Source organism: Schistocerca piceifrons, chromosome 7 (assembly GCF_021461385.2).
Source record: "Schistocerca piceifrons isolate TAMUIC-IGC-003096 chromosome 7, iqSchPice1.1, whole genome shotgun sequence".
Taxonomy (NCBI): domain Eukaryota; kingdom Metazoa; phylum Arthropoda; class Insecta; order Orthoptera; family Acrididae; genus Schistocerca; species Schistocerca piceifrons.
In genome coordinates, this window is record NC_060144.1 from 491351568 (window position 1) to 491377182 (window position 25615).

Genomic DNA, 25615 nt, shown 5'->3' on the forward strand with positions numbered 1-25615 from the left:
CCAGGTGTGTCGTCAATCAGAACTCAGTTTTGCATTCCTTTACCTGGGTACAAGCATGTTAAATACGAGTGAGAAGGTCCTCTCTTGTGTCCACTCTGTGCTTGTAGACGTTGCTCTTCAGCCACCCCCACAAACAGTAATCCAATGGGGTAAGATTGGGTGACCTCAGTGGCCAAGCAATGACTCCACAGCAACCGATCCAATGACCAGGATACGTTGTGATGAGATACTGTGTCACTTGTCACTGGTCATACGGAATGTGTAGGAGCACTGTCATGCTGAAAGTACGTATGAGCTCATGTTGCCAAAGGTATATCCTCTACGTATTCTGGTAACACATTTTGAAGAAACTCAAGACACCATGTCCCAGTAAGACGGTTATCTAAAACACAACTGAACTGATGAGTTGGTCTTCGATAATATCACACCACACATTGACTGAGAAACATCGTTGAAAATTCATTTCCGCAGTAGCACGCACATTTTCATATGCCCATACACAAGAGTTGTGCCTGTTGATTCCATCACAGGTAAATGTTGACTCATCAGTAAGCAGAATACATGGAATTAATCGCTCATTGGCAAATATCCATTGACAATTCTTGCCGGGCGGCAGCATCACGTTCATGCAGATGTTGTACACTCTTCCGATGAAAGGGATGCAGACCATGCTCCAGTACTGTGTGTATCACTTCTTTATGTGGAAGAATACCAAGTTGGGCAGCAATTCTTCTGTAGTTAGTTGTACAGTTGCGCTCCACTCTTTGAAGAATGTTCTCAACTTCATTAAGAGTTTGTTGTACGGGATGTTCAGAGACAACATTTACACTGATAAATGTCCCACGCTCATGCAATCTGTGAGAAACTGTGCTATCTGGCACTCTGCAATTGAGAAATTGTTGTTGGTATTCTCGCACAGCAGCTCTCGAATTCCCACTGGACGAACCATAGACAAAAACCATGTCAGCATACTCTGCATATGTGATTATCCGTGGCATCTCACGACACAAAACTGTCTTCGTTGTTCACATGACATCAGTGTAGTACTGTGCACTACGACAAACACTGTTGGACTGAGACTTGAGGTAAACAACTGTACCACGCGCAAGTGAACTGCTTACTGACACGGTTTGTAAGGACGACGCTACACAATTCACATTTCTAGTTGTTTTCATTGGTTTATGTGGAAACGGTGAAGAAAAGGGCATATGTGTATTAGGAGCTTTTTGTTCACCCTGTATAAAATTTGGATATAATCTGTCATGTTATACACATCCTTCCTGTCAGCTTCTTGTAAAACTTACAGTTCATTTTTTATTGTTTTCCACAATACCAGTAACGATTTTCAAAAGTTTAGCACTCTTAATGTCTCATTTCATATTTTTATTAGGTATAACCTATTTTAGACAGTGTATTTAAGACAATAGCCTCCAGTCCAGCAGGATGCAAGCACTTGCTATGTCCAGCCATCCTGTTTTAAATATTGCATGATTTTTTGAAATCACTTTAGCCAAGTCTATGCCGATCACTAGTTATCTCCCTTCAAACAAGTGTATATGTATATGACTTTGGTTAACATCCTTGCTACCAATGAAAACTTCCTGGCTTATTAAAACTGTGTGTCACCTCATGAGTTACCCAAGTGCAACACATGACCCACCATCACAGCATTACTTCTGCCTATACCTCATTCCTACTTTCTAAACTTGACAGAAATTCCCTTGCAAATCTTGCAGGACTAGCACTCCTAGAAGAAAGGATACTACAGAGACATGGCTGAACAACAGCCTGGGAGATTGTTTCCAGAATAAATTTTCACTCTGCTGTGGAGTGTGCTAATTTTAAATGTCATGACAGATAAAAACTGGGGAAACAATCTTCCAACCTGTGGCTAAGCCATGTATTGGCAATATCCTTTCTTTCAGGAATGCCAGTCCTGTAAGGTGTGCGGAACAACTTCTTTGAAGTTTAGGAGGTCGGAGATAAGGTATTGGCAGAAGTGAAGCTATGAAGGTGGGTCTTCAGTTGTGCTTGGATAGCTCAAACAGTAGAGCAATTGCCTGCAGAAGGCTACACTCCTAAGTTCATTTCCCAGACTGGCACAAGCAGGAAACATGAAAATTCATTCTGGATGTTGAGAGTTTGATCCCAACCACTGCTAAAATTTGAAATAAAAACTTTCAGCAATGGTGGCCAAATATTTCCAGTATTAGGAGTCACCTTCTGTAAAGAATTCGCATTGTATTTTGCAGCTGTGACTTATTAAACTGATAGTTCGGTAACTTTCACATCTGTCAACACCTGCTTTCTTTGGGATTGGAATTATAATATTCTTCTTGAAGTCTGATGGTATTTCGCCAGTCTCATACATCTTGCTCACCAGATGGTAGTTTTGTCAGGACTGGCTCTCCCAAGGCTGTCAGTAGTTCTAATGGAATGTTGTCTACTGCCGGTGCCTTGTTTCGACTCAGGGTATGGAGGAGGGGGACAGGCACTCACAGCACACTGTTGGTCGTGGTGCGGGAAACTGCCTCTAAAGGTGGAAGATTTCGCAATGATCAGCAATAAAAGGGAAAAGGGTGTAGAAGACAAAGGAATACACTGCATCATAGTTACATAGTGTGAATCCACAGGACATGTGACCTGTAATTGAAATAGTCTCATGATGACCATCTCACCAGTGGCAAAAGATTGCCGATTAAACCCCTTTTAGTGTCTCCAGGTGGTTAATGTCAAGGGGAGGTGACCTTGAGAAAAAGATTGAATAACCAACAAAAGGGTAATATTGACAGTGTCTGAGTGTGGAATGTAAGGAGTTTGAAAATGGTAGGCAAGCTAGAAAATTTGAAAAGAGAAATGCAAAGGCTCAATCTAGATACAGTGGAGGTCAGTACAGTGAAAAGGAAAGAATATAATTTCTGGTGAAATAAATATTGAGTAATATCAACAGCAGCAGAAAATGGTATAACAAGAGTAGGACTCGTTAGGAATATGTGGGTATGGTAGAGAGAGAATTACTAGAAACAGTTCATTGATGATGTGATTATTCTCATCAGAATCAACAGCAAGCACCAACAACAACAGTCAGTTATACAGGATTGTTATAACTAAATCTTTGCTACTTGAGCCAATGTAGAACAGAAAACTATTTACCATATGGGCACCTAGCTTTATATGAATGATGTTCTGAGCACTGCAGAATTGTTATTAATGTTAGTGTCATGATTTACTATTGGGTGGTAGTAGTGGTGTGGCGACTTAGGGTTGCAACCCAAGCATCAATGTGCATTATAGTTGCAGTTGATCACTTTGGGTCTGGGTATGGTGAGCAGGGCTTCAATCATAAAGCTATTTTCTCAAAACAGCACAAATAGTGCTGCTGCTCTTTGCAAATATCGACTCATTGAAGGAATATGGAGAGGTCCTCCTTCCGCTCCGTGGTTGAAGAAAGTGGTTCAGAAGTTTGAATTGACAGACGATTTGGGAATTGCTCTTGGGAGAGACAGATGGCCAATTTCAACACAAATTATTGAAGTAGTTATTGTGAATACTAGACACAATGTGCGATCTTTGAGCAGTGACGAGCTGTGTCATGACAACTGAACATTCCGTTGTCTGCAGTTTGAAAAGTGCTGTGAACAGTTGTGAAATTGTATCTCTGGTCTGGTTCCAAGCTGTTGTGGATGCAGATGGTTGTCCCATTCAGCATGGTTCGTAAACTTGGTACACAATTAAGTGTGGAAGTTAAAATTTGTTTCTTTCAGTGGTTTATTTATTATTTGTCTTGCACGTGCCGTGTTTCCACAAAATTTCATTGTCTTACGATAACTTGTTTTTCATGGGCCCTCTCAGTTGTGAAAGTTTAATTGTAACCACCCTGTGCGTGTCCACATCACAAGACATGACACAGTACGTAGACATTATGAGGACACTGAATGAGTGTGTGTGTAAGGGAGATGAAAATCAATTTTGAGGAATTGAAAGGAATAACAGGTAGTTATGGGAGAATATGGGCTTGGTAGTAAGGTGACAAAGACTATCCAGACTGAGTTTCTGTGGTTACCCTAAATTGCTTAAGGCAAATACTATGATAGTTTTTTTAGAAGGATACTCCAGATTTCCTTTTCCAATTCAAACTTGTACTAAATCTCTGATGACATCGTTTATGGGACATTATAGTTCAAGAGACCTTTGGAGAAAAGAGAACCACTTGTATGAATATCAAGAGCTCAGATGGAAACCCAGTTCTAAGCAAAGAAGGGAAAGCAAAAAGGTGGAAGGAGTATATAGAAGGTCTATATAAGGGCAATGTGCTTGAGGAAAGTATTATGGAAATGGAAGAGGATGTAGATGAAGATGAAAGGGAGTTATGATACTGCGTGAAGAGTTTGACAGAGCACTGAAAGACCTGAGTCGAAACAAGGCACCGGCAGTAGACAATATTGCATTAGAACTACTGACAGCCTTGGGAGAGCCAGTCATGACAAAACTCTACCATCTGGTGAGCAAGATGTATGAGACAGGCGAAATACCCTCAGACTTCAAGAAGAATATAATAATTCCAATCCTAAAGAAAGCAGGTATTGACAGATGTGAAAGTTACCGAACTATCGGTTCAATAAGTCACAGCTGCAAAATACTAACGCGAGTTCTTTACAAATGAATGGAAAAACTGGTAGAAGCCGACCTCGGGGAAGGTCAGTTTGGATTCTGTAGAAATATTGGAACACGTGAGGCAATACTGACCTTACTACTCACCTTAGAAGAAAGATTAAGGAAAGGCAAACCTACGTTTCTAGCATTTGTAGACTTAGAGAAAGCTTTTGACAATGTTGACTGGAGTACTCTTTCAAATTCTGAAGGTGGCAGGGGTAAAATACAGGGAGCGAATGGCTATTTACAATTTGTACAGAAACCAGATGGCAGTTATAAGAGTCGAGGGGCATGAAAGGGAATCAGTGGTTGGGAAGGGAGTGAGACAGGGTTGTAGCCTCTCCCCGATGTTATTCAGTCTGTATATTGAGCAAGCAGTAAAGGAAACAAATGAAAAATTCGGAGTAGGTATTAAAATCCATTCAGAAGAAATAAAAACCTTGAGGTTCGCCGATGACATTGTAATTCTGTCAGAGACAGGAAAGGACTTGGAAGAGCAGTTGAACGGAATGGACAGTGTCTTGAAAGGATGATATAAGATGAACATCAACAAAAGCAAAATGAGGATAATGGAATGTAGTTGAATTAAATTTGGTGATGCTGAGGGAATTAGATTAGGAAATGAGACGCTTAAAGTAGTAAAGGAGTTTTGCTGTTTGGGGAGCAAAATAACTGATGGTCAAAGTAGAGAGGATATAAAATGTAGACTGGCAATGGTAAGGAAAGTGTTTCTGAAGAAGAGGAATTTGTTAACATCTAGTAGAGATTTAAGTGTCAGGAAGTCATTTCTGAACGTATTTGTATGCAGTGTAGCCATGTATGGAAGTGAGACATGGACGATAAATAGTTTGTACAAGAAGAGAAGAGAAGCTTTCAAAATGTGGTGCCACAGAAGAATGCTGAAGATTAGGTGGGTAGATCACATAACTAATGAGGAGGTACTGAATAGGATTGGGGAGGAGTTTGTGGCACAAATTGATTAGAAGAAGTTACCGGTTGGTTGGACATGTTCTGAGGCATCAAGGGATCATGAATTTAGTATTGGAGGGTAAAAATCATAGAGGGAGACCAAGAGATGAATACACTAAGCAGATTCAGAAGGATGTAGGTTGCAGTAGGTACTGGGAGATGAAGAGGCTTGCACAGGATAGAATAGTGTGGAGAGCTGCATCAAACCAGTCTCAGGACTGAAGACCACAACAACATAGTTCAATCTTTCTTTATTTTCTAATTACCGATGTGTTTCGATGACATGAGGTCACTGAACCTTCAGATCTGCATTCCCAATTTACTGGAATGACTTCTGCCATGAAGGGAACCCTCCTCACTGTGGAATGCCTCCTGATTGAAATAATTCACGTTATTATAGCTTTAGTAGTATTTTTCTTTTTTAAATCTGAGGTGCTCTTGTCTCTAGTGCTGGTTAATCTTGACCCCTGAACTGTTTTTAAGCAAGTTTAGTGAAATTTTTAAAGTGTGTGGTAGTAATGCAGATTTAGACATAAATTGATCTGCTGTGTCTCACAAGCAGCCCAATGTCTGTCAAGTGTTTGTTGTAACATTCTGTCACAATACAGAAGTAATCAGATGGTGCATTATCTTACTGAAGGCATAGGACACCTGTAAAGTGCTGTAAGCAAAGAGGAGCAGGTGACGGTGTGGAGGTGCTGGTGTTGTATGCCAGTGAGATATGGTAGGCATATTGGTGGACCCAGTTCATCCTGTAAATATCCATCACATGAAAATACCTCCACCATTTGTTTAAATGGTGTGCTATCGGCAAATGTTATGTATGACCTAATGTGGTTTTCAACGTCCTCACACACTGCCATCAGCGTGTACAAACGTGTACCATCATCATCAGTCAAAGGTCAGATGTCCAATGGCAGTGTTTCTGATTTGTGCTGGTCTGTGTACTGTGATGGGCAGTGAGCATAGGCACTATTCTCACAATCCAAACTTGACACTCAGCACAGTTGCTAGCGTGAGCGACCATAAAGGATTCTGCCACTTACGGTCACTCACATCAGCCACAGTACTAAGCGACAGCTTGTACTCTTCAGAATATTATACATGTAAGGTAGAGGCTTCTGTACCTCATAGTTAGGAAGTGCTCATGGATGGTGAGACTGCTGCCCAATTTTTGTCTCATATTTAATTGGTCAGAAATTTGCTGCACTGTCACCTGTCTATCTGCTGTTACAAACTGTGATATTCAGCCATAATTCCTGTTAACAAAACATTGTTGCCCACAGCAGTTGACTCCAACACTAGATACTTCTTCCAAATTGAGTTGCTGAAGTTAAATCACCTATGAGAGAATGCCCCAAACATCCATGTGGTCTAGCCTCATTCAGTTTACCTAAGGTTAGGTGTCATACCAGTAGTGTACTCAACTGTCAAGATAATTGGAAGTGCAAGGTCTAGCAACATTCTTGTTTTGTAGCATGCTGAAATATTCCATTTCTGTGCCTACAAATTACTCTCCAGTATTGATTAATGTAATGTAGTGGCTCAACTTAATTCAATAAAATGCTAGAAAAAGCTACTGTCAGATTTGAAATGGGGCTAAGTATATATTGTCAAATAATTTTTTAAAATTATTTTCCGGGAAAAATACCAGTAGCATTTGATTTTTTAAAATTGTGATTCTTAGCCTAGTTGTTATGTAATGTGAGTTTTAATTGTCACTTTTTGCCTATACATATGGAAAAAGGTAGTAATTTTAATTGTTTGACAGTATCTTCCTTTTGATAAAGGTTGGTAAGAAGTTTGGGAGGACAAGGAAAGGATACACAATTGGATTTCCGAACTGTGCTTCACCAGGACATCAACTGCAACAACAATGAACTTCAGGTTATGCGAAGATGTATTGAACAGAGGATAGAAGAGTTGAAGCAAGGTATGATATAGTTCTTGAGGAAAAATACACTTGTTTCTTCCAGAATGAGATTTTCACTCTAGAGCAGTGTGTGTGCTGATATCGAACTTCCTGACAGGTTAAAACTGTGTGCTGGATCGAGACTCAAACTCGGGACCGAGTTTGAGTCTTGGTCCGGCACACAGTTTTAATCTGCTAGGAAGTTTCACATTTGTAGCTATTGTAAAGTGTCAGTATCGCACAAAGTGCCAATAACATAAGTTTTTATTACAACCCACATTACTTTTCTTGATAGTAACAAATACTTATTTTTTGGTGTTTTAATAGTGCTCACAAATATGTGATGAAGTAACTGTATTGGGGCTCTGAAATTAATTTTAACATAAATTTCTGTAATTTTATTTCATACAATTGTATAGACAGTTGTCTAGTTAGCAAACTATGCTTTTTGTTGGATTAAACCTCATGTTTTATTGTTAATCAGACTATAACCTCATGGAGTGTAATGAAATTCATCTTTCATTAACATAACAACCATACTACTAACTCAAATGTCTGGGGATATGCAGTGACACTATGTACACACACTACAGCATTTTCGGAGGAATAGGCAGGAAAATGGGTCACTGATGTTTGAAACAAAAAGCAAGATGCTACATTTACTCTAATCAATTGAGTTGGCAATTGTGCTAGCCTAGTCTTAAGTTGGATTTGTTAGACTGACAGTAAAACTATACATTACAAATACCACAAACTGTATAAACCTTTCAGAGCCAGTGGCTCCTTCTTCTGGCAAAAGGGTTGAAGGGGAAGTAACTGGAGAGCTTTAGGAAAAGGGATAGAGTTCATGAAAGTCGCCCAGAACACTGGACCAGGGGATGTTCACCGGATGGAATGAAAATGAAAGCTTTCCTTCTCATCCCATCCAGTATGTATCTCTGGATCTGGGGTTCTGGGTGACTTTTCCAAACTCTACCCCTTTTCTGAAACTTTCCAGTTCCTTCCCCTTCACCCCTCTTCCTTGCCCTTCACCCCTTCTGCCAGGAGAAGGAGCCATTGGCTCTGTAAACTTGCATAAGTAAAACTTTTCATACGTGTGTTCTCGTGCCACCAATTTGCGGGTAATTTTTTATCCATTCAATTACATTAAATTGTTAAAAATTATTTTCATTGTTACAAACTGAATAAAGTACCGTAAGGTCAGGCGTACTCTTGTGTGGTGTATTGGTCAGGCAGTAATTAAATTCAGTACAGTGTGTTATGGAACCTTAAAAAGCAGAGAAAATAACTCTTGCTAGCTGCTTTCAAAAAGTTTGGTTGACTATGACTTCGTCTTCGTCCATTAGTCTGATATTGTCATATATTGTGGACCATTTGTCATAATGTAACTCTCATCTATTGCATAGGATACACTAAATACATGGTCAGTTGATTATGAGTTGGGTCTTGGAATTACCTCATCCTGCAGGAGGTGACAATGCACTATCTTTCTTATGCAGATTGCACTCACACACGCCTTATACTTTTGCTGGCCTGCAGAACTACTTACAGGACATCCACCAATCTTCAAATGGTCCCTCCTGTCCACCAAAGTTAGTGAAAATCTGCCAGAGATATTCAAACAAGAGAATGATGTTCCTCTGGGATCTGGAATAAGTGTGACTTTGTTACACCAATCATCAGCATTATGTCCACATCTGAGGTTCCTACACAGTGTTTGTTATTTGTGTAGGGTTTTGTTGTATCCATCTCCTACTCAATCCTTGCAGTTGAGTAGACAGTTGGAAGATTTAAGAAGATGGATATTAGATTTTCATTGAGTGTGTGTGTGTGTGTGTGGGGGGGGGGGGGGAGTGTTTGATTTTGTTGCTGTTTTACTTGTATCTTTAATAATGAATTCTATACACAGACTTTAGTCTGAGCTTTGTGCATTAAGTACTTCTGTGTGATAGGGATGGATTTTTTCCCTCATATTATACAGTTTTAAATATTACAAACATGTTCATCTAAATATTTTTTTAGTGAAGGCACTAATAATCTCAATGATTAGTGTGTTAATCATATCAAATCACCTTAAAAACTTTTTTTTACGTAATAAAAGCCTAATCATTGTGTCTCTTCAGCACAGGTTTTTCCATCTGGAGTAACACTATATCTGTAGCATCTGATAAGTTGCACATGCCTCCGATATGTGGTAGCTCATTGGGGAGTTCGATCAGCAATGGCTGGATATGGTGTTGGTCAGCACCACCAGTTTGTTTTATTACTGTACACAATGCATGTAGCAGTGTAACATTCTCTGAGGGCAAGGTCATGGCTTAGCCAGCAAGAAAGTACGAAGGGGTTCGCAGAAGAAAGTACCAACCCACGAAAGTTTATTTTGCATTACTTCATGTTATATGTTTGATTAAATACGAACGCAAGAACATAAATACAGTAAGACAAAGTATTTTTTGTTGTAAACAGCGTGCTCTACTGGTATGTATGAAACTACAGTAAGAGCATGATTATACCTCGAATTTGGATGTAATGCGGTATAAACTATGTCCCCAAAATAAAATATCATTTATGAATTTGCACTCTCAGTATATATTACATACCTGAGAGAATGTTATTTCACTTTGCATGTAGGCTTTCTGTATTCTCTGAACAATAACCAGAATAGATGGACATAATTAAACACAACCTTTAGTTTGTCTTATCAACATATGAGGACTGTTTCTGGACACAAACTTTGAATACACATCTCACAGTTAACATTATGATGCAGTCAAAAAAGTGACTATGGAGCATTGCTTAGCTAAAGTGAAGTGAGCACAATCAGCTTGTGGATCATAAATTAGTCATTCATTGTGTAGATTTCTGTGTACTTGTCACAGTGTCACAGAAATGGAAAGCATATTCTGTGAGTGATAAACTAAAAATGGTTGATCATGTGAAGAATGGTGAAAGTAAGTTTGCCATGAGCATGTGTTGTATCTGAAGGAACAATTAGTGGATGAGTGAATGAAGAGAATAAACTTAGAAGTTTTGTGAATGCAGTTGACAGTTATGTGGGAATTGACAGAAAGAAGACAAAAGTAGAAAAAGACAGTGAACTTGATGATTGCCTTTATAGGTGGTTTTTAATAAAAAAAAGTGAAGGTTTGCCACTTTGCAGGCCAACTATTAAAGTAGAAACTGAAAAATTTGACGTTGATTTACATGGCAACAGAGATTTTATAACTTCTGATGGATGGTTTTCAAGATGGAAATGTTGCTGTGGTAATTGCCCAAATGACCACTGAAGGAGAAGCGAGATTTTGTGACTACCTGCTTCAGTTTTCCAAAATTCTACACAAAGTAATTGTAGATGAAAATTTAAATGATCATTAAGTGTATAATTTTGATGAAATGGCACATTATTGTCTGTTGCTTCCAACTAGTTCTCTAGACAAGCAAAACTCAGAAAATATGATGGATTTGAAAATTAACATGGACACAATAATTATCCTCTTTGCCACAAATAAATCGGACTATAAGCTTGAAACCTCTTAGCATAGATAAAAGTAAAAGCTCAAGATGTTTCGAGTATGTAGGAGTGTAATCTTTACAATTCACTTAACAGACATTCAAAGAATGCTTGGATGACATGACAATTTTCACCAATTGGTTTCAAGAAGAGCTTGTTCTTTCATTGAGAAAGCACCTATGGTCAATTAATCTGAGAGAAGCAGCTCTACTAATCCTTGATCACTGTCCAGCTCATCCACCTGCTGATGTGTTGCCACTGGATCAAGGCAGCATATGAGCATTTAAGGCTAAGTCTCGCCATGAACTCCTCAGTTCAATGGTAAATTCAGATGAGGAAAGGGAAATGTTCTTGAAATCATAAATCATAAGTGTGTTGTATTTCAGTAAGTCTAGTGTGATAAAGCATCAGTTTGATCACTATTAGGAATTGCTGGAAAAAGTGTTCCATTGCCAAAAATATAATAGAGGAATGCTGTAGTGATGTAGATTTAAACATCAGTAACACCCAGTCTGCTTGTGATGTTCTCCCGTGCAGTATTGTCCTTGAACAGTTGAACCATTGGGTAGTCATTGACAAAGAACAACAGACCAGAGACGAGGACATTATTGACACTGTTTGGAATGAGAGGAGTGGAACTGTTGGGGATGAGGATGATGAAGCTGATGAAGAAAGTGTAGATGATGATTGCAATAAATGTGAAATGTTGGATAATATAAATAAAGTGATTACATCTGGGGAGTGACAAAGTAAACTAAACCAAATTGTGTTGTTGCACCTGATGAGCATAAATCAATATGCACTAAAGAAACTGCATAAAATGACCTGTCAAAGAAAGCTAGCCAACTTCTTCAAAGTAGTAGAATAATGATGTACTGTAGCCTGCAGGCAGTGCTTTAAGTTATCATTCTGTATGTGATAATGTACTCCATACCATTTTCAAACTGATGTTATTGTTTGGTCAATGTTTCATTGAAGTTTGTCTAATTGCTGTACCCTATGTGGTAAGTTTCTGAAATGGTTTACTTCTAATGTTCCTTAAATTGAAATACACTACAGTACAGTATGTATAATATTGCATTATGTATTCTTCCTAATTGAAATGCACAGTTCGTCATTACATGGGTTACTGTCAGTATACTGCGGGTACGCTATAACACTGGAGTAAAGCGTGTCCCCTGACAACCATATTACATCAGGCTTCTGCTGTACTTGATACCAGTTTGTAGTATGTTTGAAATCATTCATATACTGTGAGCAAATAAACCCTCATGAAACTGAGGGTTAGCACTTTCTTCTGCTGACCCCCTCATAAGAAACATGATGTCATGGAAAACTGTGCATAGATTGAATGTATAACAGGGGAGGGAGTCATTAGATGGCTACTTGTACAAAATCTTTTGCACCTAAAAGAGACTTCATATGCTTTGATCGTCCTTTCACTAGCTTCTCTAGGGACCAAAATGACTCGAATTAGTCAGAATTTAAACTCTGCAAATGGTGTGTGTGAGTTATTCGTCATTACTGATACCCAGGTAACAGAGCTTGGGTGAGTAATCTTTCAGAGAGATTTGAAGATCAGATTAAAAGTGTGAAAAACAACAGGTCACATTTGTTCTTAATAATGAAAAAAGATAGGACATTTGAGAAGTTGTCAGACTCTTGTAGCTTTAGGTGATAACAAATTATGACAGGAGAATCAAAAGATGTGTAAAAAACATAGAAAAGGGCCCCACACATTTAGACACATTGTAACAAGAACACCTTAATAAGTGCAATGATTGGAAGTGAGTATGCTTTAAAATTTGAAAAGCACACCTTTTCTGCCATTATCACACCAACTAGAAATTTTGTCTGCAAGTTGTTTTGTATCTTTCTACAATCACTCAGCTTTGAAAGCTTACCGTACACCACAGCATCGTCAGGAAACAACACAGATTGCTGCCCAAGCTGTCCACCAAATCATTTATGTATATGGAGACCAACAAAGGTCCTATCACACTTCCCTGGGACACTCCTGATGATAGTCTAGTCTCTGATGAACACTCACCATCAAGGACAACATACTGGATTCTGTTACTTAAGAAGTCTTTGAACCACTCACTTATCTCTGAACCTATGCTCATACCTTCGTTAACATCCTGGAATGGGGTACCATGTCGAATGCTTTCCGGAAATCTAGAAATATGGAATCTATCTGTTGCCGTTCATCCATAGGTCACAGTATATCATGTGAGAAAAGGGAAGCAGAGTTTCACACAAGTGATAATTTCTAAAACCATGCTGAATCATGCGCAGCAGCTTCTCAGTCTCAAGGAAGTTCATTATATTCAAACTGAAAACATGTTAGATTCTGCAGCAAACCAAAGTTACTGATATTGGTCTGTAATATTTTGGGTCTGTCCTTTTACGCTGTTATATACTGGAGCCACCTGCGCTTTTTTCCAGTTGCTTGGAACTTTGTGCTGGGTGGGAGATTCATCATAAGTGCAAACTAGGTAAAGGACCAATGCCATAAGATTCTCTTTGTAAAATCGAAATAGTAACAAAAGTAGTTACAGCTTATCAGATGAATATTTAACTAAAAGTGATAGAAATGTAGGCCTCAGGCCACCCAATCAAGCTAAGAGATCACAGTGCTTTGATCGTGTCTTTTAAGCAGTGTAAAATACTTTACAACTGCTCCAGGTGAATGGCAAATTAGAAACCAGACAGAAATAGTTACAACAGTTAGTCGTAGAAGATAACTAGTGATCACGAAGTCCTGGGTCACAGATTGGATCCCAGCTACTGCTTAAATTTTGAATAAAAGTCACAGACATGCTGTATAAGGAGTCACTGTTGTACTGCCAACTGCCTTGGAAAGAGAGCGGAGGAGCAGACTGAGATTTGGTGCATCCTCCTGCGATTGGAATGGAAAACTGCTACAAACTGCAAAAGAATTGGCAATGATCAATAGAATGAGGGTGCAGGAACCAGTGAAAACCTGAAAGGGAATTGCCAAAGAAGAGGTGACTTTGATAAAAAGACTGGATAACCAACAAAAAGGTAACATTGAAAATCTAAAAAGTGAATGCAAAGGATCAATTATATATAGTGGAGGTAAGTAACATGAAATAAAAAGATCAGGTTTCCTGGTCAAATGAATACGGTGTAATATCAGCATCAGCAAAAATTGCTATAACAGGGGGAGGATTCATTACAGATAGGTAAGGAGGTCAAAGAGTTAGTTGCTGGGTTATTTTTATTGGAATTAATGGATTATTTTCATTAGAATCAACAGCAAAAATTCAGGTATATTCGCTGACGTCACAGCACGAGATGCACACACAAAGTACGTATTGTCATGGGAGCGAGTAATGCAGTGTGTAAAAGAATAATGTAATAATTGTGAGGGACTGGGATGTGATAGTAGGGGCAGGAAAAGTAGTAGTTCTGGGAAAATGTGAACTTTGTAGTAGGAATGAGAGAGATTGAATTTTGCAATAAATTCACCTACTGATAGTGAATAAACGGTTAAAAAACTGCAAGAGGAGGAGGTATACATGGAAAAAGCCTGGAGACATGGGGAGAGTCCAACTGGGCTGTATCATGATCATACATAGATTGCATTATAAGGTGTGCCCAGGAGCAGATATAGACTCGGATCACAAACTAGTAATGATGAAAAGTAGACTGAAGTTTGAGAATTGGCCCAAAGAATCACAGTAGAATGAAATGAGGTACTGAGTTGTTATGATGTAAGTTTGATCTTTAAGGGTTTAAATGGTGCGATAATGAATACCATGTCAGGCAGTTCAGTTCAAGAGGTGTAGCCATTTGTAAAAATGACAGTCTCGGAGGTTTGGCAGACAAACATAAGTACAAGGAAGGTAACAGCAAAGCAGCTTTTGAGTTACAGAATAAATACTTGAAATGATAAGAAAACTAAAAAAAAAAAATGATCAGGGAAAGACAGGAATACTGCAGAATAAGTCACTTAGGAATGGAAAATAAGTAGGGAACGAGGGAAGCCAAGGTGAAAAAGCAACAAAAAAAATGTAAAGAAATTGAAAAGGATACTGTCATTGGAAGGACTGGTTCAGCATATGGAAAGGTCAAAAAATCCCTTTGGTAAAATTAAAACAAGGGCATCATCTTTCAGAGTGCAAGAGAAATTCCTTGATGAACACAGAGGAGGGAGCAGATAAATGGAAGGATGACATTAGAAGTCTCTAAAATAGGGAGGAACAGTCTGTTGATTAAGAAGAAACAGAAGTAAATTTGGAAACAAAAAGATCCAGTATTAGAGTTTAACTGAGCTTTGGAAGACTTGCAATCAAATAAGACAGGAGTCGTACATGGCATCCGTCCAGAAATACTAAAATTATTGGTGGAAGTGGCCACCAAACATTTATGGTTGTGTAGGGTCTGTGAGACTAGAGACATATCATCAGAGTTCTGGAAAAGTCATTCACATAGTCCAAAGATGGCAAAGGCAGATAAGTGCAAGAACTATCTCGCAGTCAGCTTAACAACTCGTGCATCTAAGTTGCCACCAAGAATAACATGCAAAAGAATAGAAAAGAAAACTGAGCACCTGTTAGATCAGTAACCGCAGCAGAGGGACAGGTCATCATTATGAATGATAGTGGAAACCAGGCATAAGAAAATTTAGGACATGTTCATAGGATTTGTTGAATTAAAAAAAGCATTCAACAATGTGAAATGGTGCAAACTGTTTAAAAGTGTGAGAAAAATAGAAACAAGGTACAAGGATGGATGGGTTATCGGTTTGTGCATGACAGTGCATGGTACAGATATGTCCCAAAAAGCCTTGTGCAAAAATGTGATTTTCCAGGGGGTCGTATCTCGGCTTCTATTGACGAGAGATATTGATTTGTTTTGATAGCCTTGGGTCTAGTCACAGTTTGTATACCTTTTGGAAAAACAGGCATGCTGTAGCCTTCCTACAGTACAGGGTCAAAACATAAATACTGCATACTTCCTCCACCCAGGCTAATTGAGAAAATTGCATGGCTCTTTTTCATTACATTCTAGGGTGGGCTGTAGACCATTTATAGAAGCACAGTTTGTTCATGGGTGGTTCCTGAGAAAACCCCAAAAAACCTAGATTTTGGATTGGATGGTCACTTCTATAATTCCTATTCGTGGCAAATCATTGAAATTAATTTTTTCCACATGTTTTTAAGATGATGGTTTCAGGGAACATTGGAACTTCTTTCAATATCATTATCCATTACCAAGAGCGAGAGACTTAAAGTTAATGTTCTTGTGCACATAATATTTGGTCTGCAGTGTAAACGTAGTTTTGAGTGGTGTAGTGAACAGTTGGCAAGGGTTCTGAGGTCAACAAACTGTTTTTATTCAGCATCTTCTCACCAATACAACTTTATTATTTGCTGTCTCTGTATAATGGGTACTTTACACCTTTACAAATATGCCCAAAGTGGTACTGCAGTGAAAAAAAAAGAGCTGAAAAAGCTCTAAACAAGTGTGAAAATAACTAAAAATGACTGCCAAAAATTATGTAAACTGAAGACCACAAATTCAGTAGAATATGTGTTCACTCTTCTAAGATACAAATTGTAATTGCGATGTTTTTAATGAGCCAAGTATCCAGAAAAATATAAAGCACAGTTTCGTATTAACCTTATATTGCGTGTAGTTAGTTGTTTTTTGTTTTGTGTATCAAAGTATATAAATAAGTCGAAATCTATGAATAAACTTTGCTGACCTATAGAATTTCGACACGCAAGTCGCCGAAGTGGTGTCAACTCAAAAAGACATGCACCAGGCGACCAGTCTACCTGACGGGAGGCCCTAGCCACATGGCATTTCATTTCATTTCACCTACAGAATTCATTTTGTTTAAGCAGTACACCCTGTTGTAGCAGAAAAAAGACAGAAACCAGCAGAAAAACGTTCATTTTGGGGCACAAAAAAGGCAGATATGTTCTTTTTTAAATGTCTGTCAGAAAAGTGGGAAACTAGCTGCATCAGTTCTTACTGCAGCTTCCTCACCAAAAATTTTGCCATTCGTGCTTTTTGTGCTGAAAGAGTATCAGAGAGATAATGACTGTAGAAGAGAGGAGAGACAGTGCAAATGGGTGAGGGGGGGGGGGGGGGAGTGAGGTGATGTATGAAGAGAAAAAGTGGCCATGAAAGACAGAGGTGGATGAAGACAATAGTAATGGGAGCCAGAGAGAGAGGAGATAGTGATAGTCAGTGAAGGTAAAAAGAGTGAGAGAAGGATGGAGATAGCATTGGGAAAAAAAGAGAGAGGAGATAGTGGAAATGGAAAATGGGTGAATGAAGACCATCCATAGGCTTGGGAATCTGGATCCTCCCAGACCGGTGAACTTTGACATAAATATAGGGCATATTTTGGACTGAAGTTTTAAACATGTTGATATAGGGAAACAGTTAGTTGGAACCCCCAGACTTAATGAGTTGCCGGGGTATGGGAGAAAGTGGCAGTGGGAAAGAAAGACAAAAGGAGATAGTATAAGTGAGAGTGGAGACCGTGGCAGTGGGATTTACTGTAAATCAATGGGAGAAAAAGGAGACAGTGGGAAGGATAAATTTATAGACAGTGGCAGTGAGATGATGATGCTGAGTAAGAAAGCTTAACTACAGAGAGAGACATGTGTAAAAGAATTTAGAATGTTGTACGTTCAAAGAGTGCAAATATGTTTGCGTGACAAAATTTGTGGTGAGGGAGTTGGAATGAGGCAGCTGGTTCCCCACTTTTCTGTTATAGACTTTTAAAGAGGAACACATTCGCCATTTTTATGCTCTGACAGGAGCATTTTTCTGCTAGTATACAACAACATGTGCAAGAACGAAGAGGGAATGCTAAGAATGGAAGACCAAGAATGAAGTGCTTGGATTAAAAAGGATGTAAGACAGGGAAGTAGTCTTTCACCTCTGTTCTTCAGTGTATATGTTGAAGACGCAGTGAAGGAAGTACAAGAAAGATTCAAGAAAAGTGTTAAAATTCAGAGTGAAAGTATATCGGTGATAACTGTTAAGATTTGTTTATGGCATACCTATCCCCAATAAGAATGAAAGGATTATTGCCAGGACCTGTGGAATGATGTTAAGTCTGATGAGTACAGAATATGTATTGTGAGTAACCGAAGAAAAACAAAAGTAACGAGTAGCAGAAATGAGATTAGCAATAAACTTAATATCAAGTTTATAACCAAGAAATTTATCACCTTCCACTAACAGTGCCAGAAGATGCTTTTTTTATTTTGTTTGTGCTGTTTGCAGCTGAGGCAGGTATATAAATAAAAGGATTTACTAGTACTGTAGCTTAGTGCCCAGCTAATGGCAATTTAAAAAATAAAAATAAAAATAAAAAAAACCACATGGATTGTCACTAAATATTGAAACAGCTGTGAACATTCAATTCAGTATTTCTAGTTGATCATCTTAATCTCCAGCTAAACAATGAAACACAGGAAGTGTATGTTTTGTTCTATGGACTACATTTATTATTTACAGAATCATATTATAGAGAATCTCTACATACATATATCATCATCAAAACACAGAAACTTCTTAGAAGGATTATACCTGATGGTAGCCCTGGAACACTCTGCAGACATCTTCACAAAAGCATGGTGTTTGGACAATTGTTCATAAAACACACATTAACGTTTGTTGTCAGTAATAGTATTTCACAAAAATAATGCCAAGAATGATTGTAATACTAATACCAGAACAGACTTTTGCAGAGATGTATAATTGTACATAGAATGCTCAGTGTTCGTGGTGTTCAGTAAATTCTGTGGTTGCTTCAGCTACCACTGTGCAGCATAGTGATGGAATGTTGTAAGTCCGTGGCAGGGAAAATTTTGGCTTAGCCATCAAGAGTGACAGAATGCAACAAATGCTGATAACAATAATTTGGAATGAAGAACTGAAAGAATTCAAAACATGGTAACTAATTCATAAAGGTATTGCAGTAAATTGCATAGCATTTGTGGATGATTGTCTCATACTTTCTGAAAGCGTGACATGTGCAACAGTGCAAGTTAGTTGTCTTTGACAACTGACATGGCAGGCTTAAGAATTTCTGCAGATATACACAGTAGTGAAACCAGATTGCCTGTATTCTAAGGAATGTCTTGGATTAAATTTCATGCTTGATAAATTAGAAATATTAGAAAGAATTATTATATGGAAAATACTGGGTCTCCAGAACATACAGCATTTTGGAAATTAGGAAGTAACAATGAAATTTATCAGAACATAGGAAACATGTTGGAAAAAGTAAAGAGATCACTATTTTTTGAACATCTTTACACAGAATGGATGACAATAATCACCAAGCAGATCTTCAGATATCTAATGGAAAAAAAATTAACAACCGCCTAGATTAAAAAGGTTATGAAAGATTTGGAAAGGACTAACGTAAGGGGAGAAGACGAAATTAGTATTGTAAGGAAGAGATTTTTAGGGAAAGGGTTTTAAAACTGGAAGAATTCAAAGGCATGAGAGCAAAGAAAACTGGCAAAAACTGGTCTGAAGACAGGAAAAGAAAATTGTGAAACAAGGAAGGACTGTGGGAAGAAAAAGAAAGAAAAACAAATGATGGAGGACTGAAATTGGAACATAATCTTCGGATTACCTGTTTACACCTCAATTGTATAAGGCTGTGCCAGACAAATAGGGCAATGTGGGGGGGGGGGGGGGGGCAGTAATCACCTAGCTACCCACAAGGCTAAAATGGAACCTGTGAACTCTTTTGCTTAATTCTGAATGTGATGTGTGTACTGAAGGTTTGTATCAACACCTAACATTATGAGGACTGTGTAGGTAGTCCTTCTGAAAAAACCTGTGACTAACTGCTGCATGTGTACACAGTGTGTCCCAATTCCGTTAGAACTGCTTGTGTGAATTTCCCAACTGCAATGCTATCTCAAAACAAATTGTGGTGTTACAATCCTTGGAGTTTCAAAAACAGCTGCAGCAGGCATCCAGGCTGCAAATGTAACAATACACGTCTGACACCTAACCGAAAATGGCTGTGGAGCAGTGAGGCTTCATAAAGTTTGAGTCCTCCAGCATGTGTGAGTGAGAATTCATTCCTCCATGATGACACCCCAGTCTACCAAGCACTGATGACATCGCTGTTGAGTGTCCTAAGCATACAACCACCACCACCACTACCCAGCCTATAAAGCAACAGTTGCGCGTGAGTTTTTGGCTAGCAGATATATCACAATCCTGGACCACCCACCGTATACAGCAGATTTGACTCCAGCCAACTTCTTATTGTTCCCTAAATTGAAGTTCGCAATGAAAGAATGCTGTTATGATGCAGTAAAGGACATCCAAGAAAATTGTAGTGCGGTACTAAATGCAAGTCCAAAAAAGACTATGGTGACTGTTTCAGACCAATTTTAAAACAAATTCAGCTGTGTTTTGATTGAGGAGGAGACTATTTTGAATAAGTACAGTGATTTTGTGAACATAATCCATGACTCTTATTTTTCATAGCCACATTCCTAATGGAACGGGGGCACATTGTGTATGTGCCAGCAAAGCTCTAACAATTCTGCAATGTAGTTTGTAACTCACAGAAGAATAAAATTCATGTACACATATTTACAATACAGATGCAGTTGTATGAATGTTCATGCTGCCAGACAGTTTTTGTGTATGAAATGACATGTTTTTGACGTATGCGCACAAGGAAAGATATACTACAAGAAATTGACACTTATTCAAATAAGTGACCACAGGATATGTATGGTCTTTGTTCACAAGGCTCAGAAGGTACCCATGTTGGTGCTGTGTTCCTTGACTTTGTCTGATGCTCAAAGTACTATTGTACAAAATATCAGACCAGCTTTGTGACTGGCTTGAAGAGTTACAGGCAAATAGAATACAGCATGTCATTCTTAGTGGAGAAAAATCTTCTTTGGTAGGAGGGTGTAAAAGTAACTAAAGTCATACCCCAAGGGGAGTTTTGCAGGACCTTACTGTTTGCAGTATAACTGACTAGTTGATAATGTTGGAAGAAGCTCCTTGAGCAGATTGTGGAGGATTCTGTTACATATAAAGCAGTTACAAGAAAACTTGCAGTGGTCGATGCTTGTTGCTGGGATCAGCAGTTGTTCGTGGCACAAACAAATGTATGATTACAAAGCTGTCGTATAATTTCTGGAAACCCATTCTTTAAATATCTGGGAGTATACCTACAAAGCAATTTAAAGTGAAAAGACTACATAAAGCTTACTGTAGGAAGGATAAATGTCAGACTGAGATACATGGAAGAATCGTCAGGAGGATTAGTACATCCACAAAGTCAGTAGCGTACTAAATCCACATCCTGAAAATACTCGAGTACTGCAAGTCTAGGACCCTTTCTAAACAAAATTGATAGATTAAATAGAAGATTCAATGAAGAGCAGTGACTGTTGTCACAGGGGCGTTTAGTTTGCATAAAAATGTTAGAGATGCTAATTCATCACAGAGTGGTTTACTGTTAATTTCCAAGGGCATAATTTCTAAAAGAGTCAACCGATGTATTGCTTCATCCTAACTGTATCTCATGAAAAGTTCATGAAAGTAAAATTAGAGAACTCAAGATCATGCGGAGGCTTACCAACAATCTGTCTTCCCACCCACATTTCATGATTGGAACAGGAAAGGGGAGAAGTGACAGTTGTACATAATTACCCTCAGCCACACCTTATAAGATGGCTAGTGTAGTGTAGTGTAGCTGTAGCTGTAGATGCAGGCGGGCAGGCAGGCAGGCAGGCAGGCAGGCATCTTACAGCATACAACACAGAGGGAGGGACAAGGGAGACCATATGTGCAATGTTACCACAATCGATTTTCATTTAATATATAACCAGCTGAAAAATGCTGCTGTTGGAGAACAAAAAGGTGAATATGCTCACCTTTAAAAGACTGACAGAAAACTGGGAAACCAACTGCCTCAGCCCTCATTCTACTGTTCTCGCCAAAACATTTTTGCATCCTTTTTGCACAAAACGTCCCCAATCCTTTTACCCCATCTCTCTTTGTAGTGAAGCCTTCATTCTTGGTATCTACCTCTCACTACCACAGTCTGTTGCCTCTCTCACAGTCTTTTCCTCCCATTGTCACTCTCTCCTGTCTATCCCACTGCCAGTCGCCACCCTTTCTTATCCTCTTCCTTACCGGTCTCCTCTGCCACTTTCACTGTCTCTCTCTGCACCATTGCCATTTACTTCGTCCCTTTCTTTTTCTCTTCCATTGCCACTGGCTCCTTCTCTCTCATTTGCAGTTTGGTGTGTTTCTCTTTGACCACCATTGTTTCCTCTTCACACATGTCCTTTGGGGTGGTTTGCTCGGGTTTTGACCTCTACACTGTGAAACTTTAACATGTGGGCATAGGGGGATGGCGAAAGATACGGTAGGCAAATTTTTTTGTGAGTTTGCAAGTTCAGGTGGGGGATTCCAGAACCAGCCCCCTCCCCCTCCAAAGCCTGTGTATGGTCTCTCCACTCATCACTCTTTCATTTCCATTGCCTTGCTCCCAGGGCAGCTATCTCCATCCAACCCCCCCCCCCCCCCCCCACTCTCTCTCTCTCTCTCTCTCTCTCCCTCCCTCTCCCTCCCCCTCTCTCCCCCCTCTCTCCCCCTCCCTCCCCCCCCCTCCCCCCCTGTCCGTTTTCTCTCCTGGCTGGCTCCTACCCTCCGTCCGCTACCACTGACCAACACTATCTCCTCTCCCTTTGTCTCCCATTACAGTTGTCTTCATCCAGTTCTTTCTCTTTCACTGCCTCTTTCCCTGTCGCACAGTCAGTCTCCTCTCATTTTGGCTCCCACCGGGACTATCTTCTCATTCTTCCACAATTACTGTCTCTATGCTGCTCTTTCAGTACAAAAAAGTGAATATTTCACATGCCAAAAGTTTTAGTGGGGAATGCGGAATGAGGATTGAGGCAACTGGTTCTCCACTTCCCCATCAGTCTTTTGAGGAGGACCATGTTCGCCTTTTTTGTGCTCCAAGCAGGAGCTTTTTTAGCTGGTTCCTTTCTTTCCCCCTGTTAAACAAACTTTGGAGAATGGCTGCTTAGAAGAATATCAGACCTAGGAAACTGGCCATTTGCACCCTTATTTGAAGTATTACTAGCACATATGAAATTTATATATCTTAAAAGTGTAATACATACAAGTTCAAGATTTATTTTTAGATTGCAAATTTTGGAATGGTGATGACAGGAAGTATAATTATCCTTAAAAAAGCATGATGGTAGTTCCTGAGCAATTTCTACCTCTTGAGCTTGCTCATTTGACAGATGTGACACATTTGTAGCAGAATTACAGCAAATTGCAAAACCTAATGAGTACGCACAAAAATAGGTCAGTTAGGTCATATTGACTCAGCCATTTGCAACAGTAGTGTTATGTTTGCTAATGTTTATTTTGAAATTGATAACAGAAGGCAGCAACAATCAAGGGACAGGTAAGGAGATGTCCATACACTGTTCTCATACCCAATGTTTCCAGTTCGCGAGTGATAGATGGCTTGCATGTCAATAAAATTGTGGCCCGGCCTATGCTTGGGCACGACCAAAACACAAAATTGTGGCCTGATTTAATAGGAGGGTGTGCTGCTTTGCTTACTTAAAATGAATTCTGTAGGTCAGTAAAGTTTTGACACTTTATATACATGAACACATTTACATGCTTCGACAAATATAAACAAGAAATAAGTATATAATATAATGTCAACACAAAATTGTCTCCCATCCAATGCAAGTTCACGTTACACTACTACACCTAAAAATCTACAACATTTTTAGGCTCCACTTACAGTATACCAAAAAATACAATGTTCACTTTGCAAGAATAAAGAATTTCATATGACAAATTTTTTTTGTAAAATGCGTACACTGCCAGGTTGAATAATTTCCAGGTAAAGACAGTCTGTATAGGTGTGAAGTGCACATTGTACAGGTACAGCACATCATCAAAGTTTCAACACTAAAAAAGTGGTGCCCACTGTACAGAGACAGCCCATCATCAAATTTTCTTTGGAAAAAAAGTAGTGACTAAAAATGACGTCAGAACGCTTTCAATGACTCCAGAACCCTTGCCCCATGTGTTCACCATGTCAATTAAAACTATATATATGCCTCAGACTGGATATTATGTGCATAATTATGGTAACTTTCAACCTCTGGATCTCTGTAACGGATAATGTTATCAAAAAAAGTTCCATTGTTCCCTGAGCATCATCATCTTCAAAACATTTGGCAAAAATTTTGACGATTTGTCATGAACAGAAATTACGGAAATGACCATCATTGCAATAGGTACTTTTGGTAGCCAAAATGAAGGTTTCTTTGAGATTTTCTCAGGAACAACCTGTGAACAAATTGTGCTTCTATAAGTGGTCTAAGGCCCACGCGAGACCATACGTATTACGAAAGAACCACCCCCTATGCTCAATTAACCTGGGCTGGAAGAAATGCAAAGTGTTTAAATTTTGATCCTGTACTGTAAGATAGCTACAATATATCCGTTCTTCAGACAGTTATGCAGATTTTTGCATGACCCAAGGTGATCCAAAACACTTAATCCTTTATCTCTGTGATCAATAGAGCCTGCAACATGGTCATGTGAAAAATGGCGTTTTCCCACCACACGGCTTTTTGGAATGCATTGGTACTGTGCTCTGTCATGCATGGATTAAATAGGGTGCATCAGTCAACCAATTAAAATCTTGTCTCCATGTGATGTAACATATCAAACAAATTGATGTGTACCACACAATGTCTAGCAGTGCATTTAGTGCTTGCTTTGCATCAGTCAACATAAAGTCAATCCACCTTTAATGCATTTAACACAGGTTAAATCATCATATTTGTGGTGAAAACAATTTTAGAAACATAAATTTTGTAATCGTCTGTAATTTAAAACAATCCATGTGTGAAACACACCCACGTCACTATGTGGCATGCTGATGAATGACATTTACTACATTAATTAGCACAGCTGCTTGAATAAAAAGTGCTCGGGTTTCCATCAGTGTCAAGTTATTAAAATTTCAAGAGATTTTGGCCAAGCACTGCTTGGCCAATTTAAAGTGCTATGATTGTCAGTGGACTGTTGGTATGCCCCTTGTATATACTAAGTAGTCAGTTGTGATGTCACTGGTGCCTAGGGCATTGCCATACACAGGTATATATTGGCTTGGCATTTGATGCGCTCACTTCAACCACATTATTGCTGGATCCCATGCTGTGCTGAGCTGAAGACCACCATCTCTATTTAATGTATTATCAGTGATTTCAATTTCAATGGCTTCTTTAATTACACAATCCTAGAAGCTGTTTGTTGTCAAATTTTATTCGGTGTCTGTTTTCTAAAGAATGCTAAGCTAAAGAAATTTCGTAGGGTAGCATAGGTGATAAAACCTCTCATGTTCCTTTCTGCATTGCTCTTTGGTGTGTAAAGTTTGTTAAGCATAAGACTGGCTACACTCACAAGGTATCTTGTAGACACCTGGTGTTCTGAGACCTGCTGCATATTTAACTGGTCTTAGTAATTGTTGG

At 39.0% G+C, this 25615-nt stretch overlaps 1 protein-coding gene across 2 annotated transcripts in view; it reads left to right on the plus strand.

The window, feature by feature from the left end:
- LOC124804824 overlaps positions 1–25615 on the plus strand; it is a 164306-nt gene that overhangs the window by 5507 nt on the left and 133184 nt on the right. Inside the window, exon 2 of one of the 2 annotated variants that reach the window (XM_047265168.1) lies at positions 7413–7555. In XM_047265168.1, coding sequence (XP_047121124.1) covers positions 7413–7555 — 143 coding nt within the window. Of the gene's footprint in view, positions 1–7393; positions 7556–25615 lie in introns of both variants that reach the window. The other variant, XM_047265169.1, reaches the window with a different exon arrangement.